Source organism: Rattus rattus, chromosome 10 (assembly GCF_011064425.1).
Source record: "Rattus rattus isolate New Zealand chromosome 10, Rrattus_CSIRO_v1, whole genome shotgun sequence".
Taxonomy (NCBI): Eukaryota; Metazoa; Chordata; class Mammalia; order Rodentia; family Muridae; genus Rattus; species Rattus rattus.
Genome location: NC_046163.1, coordinates 31,146,588 through 31,156,444, shown reverse-complemented (window position 1 = coordinate 31,156,444; position 9,857 = coordinate 31,146,588). Strand labels below are relative to the sequence as shown.

Sequence of the window (9,857 nt, the reverse complement as noted above, 5' to 3'; positions counted from 1 at the left end):
CTAGGCCCTGGGATGTTAAAGCTTCTTGGCAAGCAGAAAGCCATTATGCAAGGCTGTAGGTTTGAAAGAACAAACGATGACTAAGCCCCAGTTTCAGTCCTTGAAGGAAGGAGGAGGAGGTTGTGGAAGTAAACACCACTCAGTGCACCATACTAAAGACTGGATAAAAGGTAAACAGGGAGCGTGGGCTATCCTCACTCACTGGGGAGACGACTGGTTAGTCCTTCCTCACTTAGTCGTGGGATATCTCATGGACACAAGGATGCAAGTGATTCAGGAAATAAAGGTGAAGCGACTCAGTGTGAGACCACGCTGGCATGATTGTCACTCATCCTCTGTGCCTCAGGAGTCCCAGAAAGCCTTCGTGGGAGGGGTGGGGAGGGAGATAGCTTAATTCCCGCTTAAACGGCTAAGTGTGGGGTAAGTTCTCTGAAGGAGGTGCTTGATGGCACTGAGTAAAGCCAACCCTGAAGCTGACGGGTGAGGTGCTGAGGTTAAGATGTGTGAAAGGAAGAACCAGTCCACTACCTGCAGCTGAAACCTTCTGGGAACAGCCTTTCCCGAAACACAACGTGATAGGTCGTACTGCAACGAAGTGCCTTCGTCCCCTACACTGACAGGTACAGGCTGCCATCTAGTTTAGAGGTCAATTTCTTTCTGTTTCTTTCACTCTTCTCATCATGGTGTCCCCAGGTTTGTGCCTGAAGGGATTCCTAAGAAAACAATCTGATGAGTGTTCAATTTCTACACTGGTAAAAGTAAAGTCTGTGGTAATTACATAAACTTCTCATTCATCCCTCTTTTCATCCATTCATTAATTCATTCCTTCCCCCTGAGAATAAACTGGAGCTGTGTGAATAGAGGAGTGAAAGCCATCATGGTTTAAAACTTAAAATTTGGAATATTCTTTTCTTCTAGGCTGAATTCCCATGAGTCTTCTCATTTATATGAAAGCAAAGCGCCTGGTCTTCTATTTATTATGACGACTAACAGAGCATGCAGTATCTGTTCAAGTCATGTCTGTGTAGGTTTCGAGCTAGAAAATTTAGACAAGCACTTTGTACAACCTATGGCTGATTCGTGCCAGTGAAATCTCTTGCCCTGCCTGAATTTCCTTAAAGGGTGATTAATTAATGTAAACCAGCAGAATTAACCAGCAAGGGATTGCTAGCAGGGTTAGGAACAGGGCTAGATAGTTCCACAGACCTTCCACCTTGGATTTCTGCTCTGCATCCCCTGAGCTCTACTAGCCGTGACTGGCTCTGTACTTTGCAGGACAGGGGTGCCTGGTTCATGACTTCCTCTTTCTTGTGACCTGTCTAAGGACAGAAGACAGTGGAGCTGACCAGGTGAGGAGTGACAGCCGAGCAGGTGTTGAGGCTGGAGTCCTTCACATGCTTGCTAAAAATGCCTTAACGCTCAGTTCAAAATGTGTACCACGTTTCAGTGAAGAGAATATTGATGTGTCATTTTCTGCTCCCCTTTCTGGATCCCCTTTGACTGACTTTTGCCCCAACGCTTCAGTTCTCTTACCATTCCTATTAAAATGCCAAAGTGATAGATCATTCATGGGGAGCACTTCAGCGCCCCAAAGCCTGCTCACTGCTCCCACCGTCTGTGCACTTCTGGCTTCATCTTTCAAATTAAAGAAACATTTCATAATTTTTATAGCGAGTCACATGCAACCCCCTAAGGATACCCATAACTAAGACCCCTTGACTGACAGTTTTAGAAGAAAAAAGACTGGCAAACTGATCCTACCACTCCCCTGGGGAGCCCACGTCACAATCGTGAGCATCTACGATGTCAGCGCTCGGGGCATCCTCTACCTCCCAGTGGCACTCATACACATGGGCATTGTTGATTTGCTCTGTATCCATAGCAAGGGCTGGGCTATCACTCCCTCCCAGCACTTCCTGATCCCCGGAAACCTGGGGCCCCTCATTACTCTCCACGGGACAGATGGGGTTAGAACTTAACGTGGCATCTTCTTGAGGTGTGACTGTCACAGAATGCACAGCCTCACCCCCTGCCTCGGTGCTGTCCTGTGTGGAAACTGTGGCTAGGAGCACCTCCTCAGCGGGCCCTGGAGCCTCACATGGCTCCTCTATGGGGCCTAGACAGCTGGTGTTCTCAGTGAGCCCCTCACCGGTAGACTGAGAGGTAGGCCCTCTACCCTCTGGCGGTGTCCCCACGCTCACCCCAGGAGCCTCAGCTTCCAAAGGCATAGGATAGGCCTCCCTCTCTCTGACTTCACTTTCTTCACAGCTGTCCTGCTGGATGGCAGCTGGGCCGCTGGCTTCTGGGTGGACCTTGTTTTCCTCCTCCTCTTCTTCTTCTTTTTTATCTTCTCGGGGAACAGGTGTCCCGTTGAGTGTGTCACTTCCAATCTCTGGGGCAGACTCGACAAACACCGTCACAGTCAACAACTCTTTCAGTTCCCTCAAGGACCCTGGCACGGCGCTAGACTCTGGCCTTTTGTGGGCTGCTTCCTCATCTTTAGGGGCCTCCCCAGCTTCTGCCTCTGACAAGTGTGAGCTGAGAGGTCCTGCTGAATTATCTGCAGTGAGAGGGTTCCCGGCAGAGTTATCCACACCGGACACAGACACCTGCCCGTCCTCACCTGAAGGAGGGCTGGACCCCGAGATGGAAGCACTTTCTTCTCTGGCCAGTGAGCCAGGGGCCCCAGGCTGCTGCTGCTTTTCCTCAGGCTCCTGGAACACTTCGTGGCTTGGAGCCTCATCGCCTGGAGCTCCTGGGAGAATGGCAGATGCTCTTCTGGCTGGGCTGGCCTGGTTTGACCCCATGGAGGTTTTGAGGTCTGTCAGACTGGACACACTTTCGCTGGGTAAGGCCATGTTGTCTTCAAATAAGTTGTGTTTCTTCAAGATAGCTGCTTCCGTTATCACTGAGAGGGGGCAGAAAACAAGACACCATATTAGCGCTCTGCCCGGCAAACCTGGATTTTCCAACGTTACCCGGGAGCCAATCATTCCTGTCGGCTCTCTGGCTCCCCAAACTCTCAGTTTCTAGAACCATCTCACGACCATCCTCTCACAGGCCGCCCTTCCTGATGACCAAAACCTGCAAACCTTCCAGACTCTGAATCTTGTTAGCGTTCCTTCGAAAATTCCTTCAATCAAGAAACACTTGCTAGGCATCTATTCTGAGCCCAGCCCCACTGTGGAGAGTAATAAAACCTCTGCTTGTAAAGAATTCAAAGTCTCCAGGGGTGTCATATTCATCGGTGTCACCAGCTGCTGTGACAAGTGGCTGCTCTGGAACTCTAACGAGGCAGGGGCAGGCCTTCCCCTTCCTTGTTTTGTCTGGCAGTGTGGTCCCGACTGTGTAGTGGGTATTCAGGGCTAAACATCCAATTGAGAGAGCTTGTTTGGCCTGGAGTGTTCAAGATGAACATTTGGAAGGACAAGGAAAGTAACAGCATGGGTAACAGTGTATGACGGTTCAGCCACAGACCTCTCTGTGCAGGGCTACAGTGTCCAACAATGCCAACTTGAAGCGGGTCTTACAGCAGAGGCAGAACCACTAGGGGTAGTCAGCACTAGTGCCCTGCTCTAACAGGCACCACCTTACAGCAAGTTTCAGGCAGAAGAAGAGGCCGTGCAGAAGAATCTTCTTCCAACTGAACTAAGACATGTCCGCGCTAAGTAGGCTGTCCATGGCCTATGCACACACACCATGCCAACGCCTTTACCCTCCTCATCGCCTGGGATTCCTGGCCAGCTACAGTGAAAATGTGTCTCACTCCGGTAGGTGGCTGGCGGCCTCCTGCAGAGCATTTCCAATGCATAACTAGTCCCACTGTGATCACAGACAAGGCCCCGTTCCATACTGCAGCAGATGCCAGAGTCCTAAAGAGGCTCTCAGAGTCCCATGCCATTGCCCTGGGTCTCTGTCCATCTGACTGGAGGGGAGGAATGTGCTGAGAGAGCAATGGTTGGGCCCGACTGCCGTCCAGCCCTGAAAGTCTTTCGGTGTTCTAACACAGAGTAGCAAGGACAGATCTACCTGCCAGACCCTCAGTTCAGCCGCACTAAGCCTTGGTTTCTTTCCTCTTTGATGATAAAGCTTATGTTCTTGTCCTACAGAATTCATGCTTGCGTTGAAAGAGGATTGACACGGCCCATGGTGCAGTCACCTCGTGAATGAGGCGAGGTTGGTCCTTCCTTCCTATCTGCCCTCTCCTTGTCATCACCCCTGCAGACCAATCTCAGTTTCTTCCACATTCTGACCTTACGGCCTTCCTGAGTCCTATTTCCAGAGTGCACCCCGTTTTGGAGTGCTCACTCCTCACCTTTCAGGGTCTCATCGAGGAGGATCTGATACAAAATCTCTTCATAGATGTTCTCAACATGAATCATATTGGTGTGGTCTGCGAAGATGAACTGCTCATATTTCTGAAGCTCCTGGAAAGTGAGAGAGGATGAAGAAGAAGAGCCATGACGTCAGGGGATTGCCACTCAAAGCTACGATCACGTTCCATCTCTCAGGCAAGAAAACAGCACATGCTGGTGAGGACGTGGGGAAGGGGGAACCTCTGTACATGGCTGGTAGGGGATGGGAGGTAGTTGAGGCATTGTAAAAATCACTACAGCCTTTCTCACATATGATCGAGCTGCCTCTCTTACATACGTGCCTGAAGGAAACTATTCATAACAGCCAGGGTATGGAAGCAACCGGAGACGAGTGGATAAGGAACGTGCGGTGTATACACAGTAAGCGAGATTGTGTCATCTTCAGAAAGATGGATCAAATGGGCATTGTCAGCTTAAGAGAAACAAGCCAGACCCACTTTCTCTCACATGTAAAATCTAGACTTAGTAAACATTGAAGAAGACAGAAACGGAGAAGGAAGACCATTTGCAGAGCAGAAAGGCAAGAGGGATGAGTGGGGACAAGAAAATCGATCGGAGGCGCTGTGTATGCATGGGGAAGAAAGAGACACGTTGCCTTTTGTAATTAATGTGTAAGAATACAAACAAGGGGGGAGTAAGAATCTATTTTCAAAAGAGATGGGGAAAGGGTGACTCCCGCCTTCTGCCTGCTCCATGGGGAGCGTGGGAGGATAGTAACTGGTCCTACAGGTTAACAATGCTTAGATGACAGTGCGGCCAACGATGTCTCCCTGTGCTCCCTCTGCATCAAGCCTATGTGCTAACCTCCTTGTACCTGTTAACAGTCTACGAGAAGAAGGCACCCAGCCATTGGTCGTTCCCTTTCCTCTGTGTATACTGGGAGCACGTTCTGTGCAGAGATTTTGTTCCTAGTCATCTCAAGGTCTATGAGTGGGCGCCGTGTCCTTTTTCTTAATATTAACCAATGTTATCTTCATTTTTTACAGATTTATTATTTATGCATATGAGTATCCTATTTGCATGTGTGCCTACATAACAGAGAAGGGCATCAGAGTCCCTTATAGATGGTTGTGAGCCACCATGTGGTTGCTGGGAATTGAACTCAGGACCTCTGGAAGAGCAGCCAGTGCTCTCCCGCTGAGATCTCCCTAGCCTCCCTTCATTTTCTATCTGATACAAAGAGCACTTTACCGAAGTAAAAGTTGTATGTGGTGAAATGCAGATTTAAGAAAGTATAGCTTGATGACATTAAATATAAATTTGTTCCTGTGACCATAACCTAGGTCCTCATCCAGACCACACCCCTCCGAGAGATAAGATCTGATCGACATCTGTCACAGTATGGTTGGGTTTTGCATGTAAATGAAACCATGTGTTGTTTAGATTTCTTCTACTCCGTGACACAGGTAGGTCGGCAGCTCATTCCTCCTTATTGATAAACAACGTTCACTATATGAATGAGTTAGAATTGTTCATACATATTCATTTGATATCATTTTTATATGATAAGGTGATCGTATAAGAATGGCCCCCTTAGGGTCTTGATCACCAGGGAGTGGCACCATTTGATAAGGATTAGGAGGTGTGGCCTTAGGAAGTAACAAGTAGAGTAGGCTGAAGTTTCAAAAGTCCATACCAGGCCCAGCAAAGTCTCTCTCCCTCTCCCTCTCCCTCCCCTCCTCCCTCTCCCTCTCCCTCTCCCTCTCCCTCCCCTCTCCCTCTCCCTCTCCCTCTCCCTCTCTCTCTCCACGGTTTAGATGAGTTCATGAAAACAGCCCTGAGGGCTGCCCAGTTGGGTGTAAGAGCAACCCAGATGAAACATAGCAAGTAATAACTCAGGGTTATCAATAGGAAAGCAGGTTCTAATAGAAGTTGTGTGCCTTTGATCCAGGAACTGAATCAAAGGTGGTGCAGACTGGGATTACATAAACTCTGTAACGTATCGCATTCAGACAGCTTTCAGCGCTAAGACATGGGGGTGCTGCGGCCCTGGATTTTATGGTACCCACAATGGATAACAATGTGGACTCTTTATGTCCACTTGAGAAGAAAGGTGGAAGACTAAAGGGACAGGAGCATCAGTGAGCTCTAGATGGATTAACAGACAAGAAGCATGAAGCTTTGGAAGGGGCACTGACCAGGAAACCGGACACTGCTCATGGGAGCCTGGGTAAGCCAAGGCACCACTCTGAGTCTTTTTTTCTATTATATGAAGGGTGCTAGATCAAACCTCAACATCCCTTCATCTTCCCATGCTGGTCCTCACTCCCCTGTCCCATGCTGGTCCTCACTCCCCTGTCCCATGCTGGCCCTCACTCCCCTGTCCCATGCTGGCCCTCACTCCCCTGTCCCATGCTGGCCCTCACTCCCCTGTCCCATGCTGGTCCTCACTCCCTGTCCCATGCTGGCCCTCACTCCCCTGTCCCATGCTGGTCCTCACTCCCCTGTCCCATGCTGGTCCTCACTCCCCTGTCCATGCTGGCCCTCACCCCTGTCCCATGCTGGCCCTCACTCCCCTGTCCCATGCTGGCCCTCACTCCCCTGTCCCATGCTGGCCCTCACTCCCCTGTCCCATGCTGGCCCTCACTCCCCTGTCCCATGCTGGTCCTCACTCTCCTGTCCCATGCTGGCCCTCACTCCCCTGTCCCATGCTGGTCCTCACTCCCCTGTCCCATGCTGGCCCTCACTCCCCTGTCCCATGCTGGTCCCCTCCCCCTGTCCCATGCTGGTCCCTCACCCCTGTCCCATGCTGGCCCCTCACTCCCCTGTCCCATGCTGGTCCTCACTCTCCTGTCCCATGCTGGCCCTCACTCCCCTGTCCCATGCTGGCCCTCACTCCCTATCCCATTCTGGTCCTCACTCTCCTGTCCCATGCTGGCCCTCACTCCCCTGTCCCATGCTGGTCCTCACTCCCCTGTCCCATGCTGGCCCTCACTCCCCTGTCCCATACTGGCCCTCACTCCCCTGTCCCATGCTAGCCCTCACTCCCCTGTCATTCATGCTCAGGTACCAAGTGAAAGCCCTACACTGGGAAGCCCTCTTGAACTGCCTGACAGAGCTCAGCCTGGGGCTCGGCGAGGGAAGTTGCCGCCTTCCCTAGAAGGCTTCCCCAGGCAGCCACTGCTGCATTGCTCCCATGGCATCCTGTGTGCCTGGCACTGCCTCTACCCCGGGAACTCCAGGACAGCAGGGCAGTAACCTGCACGGTGTTTTACATACGCCACAGTACCTGGATCACGTTTGAAGTATGTTTGCCGAGTAAATAGAAACCATATTTTCAACCAGCTAAATCATTCTGTGGGAAGGGAACAGAGGGGCACATATGTTGCTCTGTTACAAGGCAGGTCCTGCACGCTGAGACAACTGAACTGGGTCATATGCTGAATCTTCTCAACCATTAAAGATGGAATCCTGACACTGAGACCTGGTGGTTAAGAAAAGGCACCACAGGCGGTTCTACTACACGGCTAGGTTACAGTCAATGTCGCAGCTCTAGAAAGTTGCTACTAAAGGAACTAAGATAAAGCTCACTTTAGGAAAATAAAGACTTCTAGGGAGCAGATAATCCCCTAATATATCTGTTTATAAACCTAGAGTTTTCCAAAAGCTCTTGTCACACAATATCTGTGATCATGGAAAAGTCAGGGTCACAGGCTCTTTTCAAAGCAACCTCTTTCAACTAAAAAACGTCAAGAGCTGTGGCTGGGCCCAGTGGCTCACTGAATAAGCCACCCTCATAAAGGTGGGAGGGTTGGGGGTGGGATGATTCGACACCTGTAAGCCGGGAGCTTAGGAAGCAGAGACGGGAACCCTAAGCCAAGTTGCCCAGATGGGCGAGCAGATTGGCAAGCTCCTGTTCAGTATGACGGAGAAAGACGCTCTGTGTCAACCTCTGGCCTCCACTCACACTCTGAAAACACTCTGGCCCACCCTCTGAAAGCACGCACACCTGCACATGCAAAACACATGCTGTGTGCATGCCAAGAACACACATGCCAAAACAAAACACCTGCAAAGAGCGGTATAGGCTGGGCACAAGTTGCTCCTTTGATGTTAGGAAGAGAGGGCATAGAAACAAGAGGAGCCAGAGCACTCCTTCCTCTCCTCACGTGGAGAAGGGAGCACTGAGGCCTCCATACTTCCCTTGGGAGGGAAACACAACACATTCTGAGGTGGATCACTAACCCCCAGGCTACCAAGTCATCTGTCACATGTGGCCAAGAGACATGCATACAGAACAATTCCCTTCTCCTTTGGTTTTGTCAGAACCTTTCCACCAAAGAAATACTTCAGGAACCAATGCAAGACTGGGTACACCAATGACTATCTGAAGAAAAGCAGCAGTTATAGAATATGAAAACAAGCAGAGAAAATTTCACAGTATAATCACCCACACAAAGGATTTGAATGTCCGGTGCTTGGAGAGTCTCCAATCTGTCAAAACGCCATTTAAAAATTCTATGATGCTCTTTCTTATTGACTCCAAGGGGGACAGGCCTTGCAAGCGGCCAACCTCCTAAGTAATTTTTGGGAATGCAGGGACAGCAAGAGTAACAGTTGTAGGCGTTGCCATTTGCTGAGGGCCAGCTGTGTCACAGGTAACTATGAACTGGATTCAGCTGGTGGCAACCGGCCTTGTGTTGCTGGGCCTGCTACTCCTCAACCACTTACTTCCCTCAATTGCACCATGAGGATGTGAATGGTCTCTCTCCTCCCACAAGGGCCTCTGTGAAATTGGTTTTTGATGCTAGAGAAGAGATGTTTAATGCTATGCCTGGTGTCTGGTAGGAACCGAGTCAGATGGCAGATGCGCCTTTCTAACCTTTCATTCTTGAGACAGACAGTGCAAGCATAAGGTGTAGCAGGCCAGATGGATCAAAAGTCCAGTACCCGACCTGGGCTATGCAACCAGGTACTGTCAAACGTGTGGGAGGCGGGGGGTGGGGGACACAGGGGAGAGGTTTGATGGAAATGGAAAAACAAAGGGAAGATACACACATTAGTAGCTGAAGTTTATGAATGACAGCAGTAGATCAGACAAGAACACAGGGGCATGCTTGCCCAGGGGCCCAGAGCAGAGCCCAGGGGAGCCAGGACTTAAACAGAAGACTTGAAGCAGCTGCAGTGCTCCTGCCCGTTGCTCTACTCATCCATAATCATGGCTGTCCTGCAACCCCTTGCTCACACCAGCTTATGCCAGAGATTTCAGTAAGCTAAAGTTACAGAACATAGGAGAACAAACAGCCTCTGCCGTCACACATTAGATCTTTTCTGGGTAGAGTGGCCAACTTCCAGGGTACATGCTGAATAAGGACTGCCAAAAAAGGGGGAGGACGTCTCGTCTCCTTTGGTAATCCAAGACAGACAGCTCTGAGAACTTGGCTCAAGCCCAGGACTCTGATTTCCTATAGTCCCGAAGTCACAAATCCTGGGCTTCCTCTGTGTGTGTGTGTGTGTGTGTGTGTGTGTGTGTGTGTGCGC

At 50.2% G+C, this 9,857-nt stretch overlaps 1 protein-coding gene across 1 annotated transcript in view; it reads right to left on the bottom strand.

The window, feature by feature from the left end:
• Positions 1 to 942: 942 nt before the first annotated feature.
• The window catches only part of Niban1 (niban apoptosis regulator 1), an 85,320-nt gene continuing 76,405 nt past the window's right edge, over positions 943 to 9,857 (bottom strand). Inside the window, exons 12-13 of the mRNA XM_032915317.1 lie at positions 4,316 to 4,427; positions 943 to 2,908 (exon numbers count right to left, since the gene is read on the bottom strand). Of these exons, the coding sequence (XP_032771208.1) occupies positions 1,758 to 2,908; positions 4,316 to 4,427 (1,263 nt within the window). The 3' untranslated portion in view covers positions 943 to 1,757. The remainder of the gene's footprint in view (positions 2,909 to 4,315; positions 4,428 to 9,857) is intronic.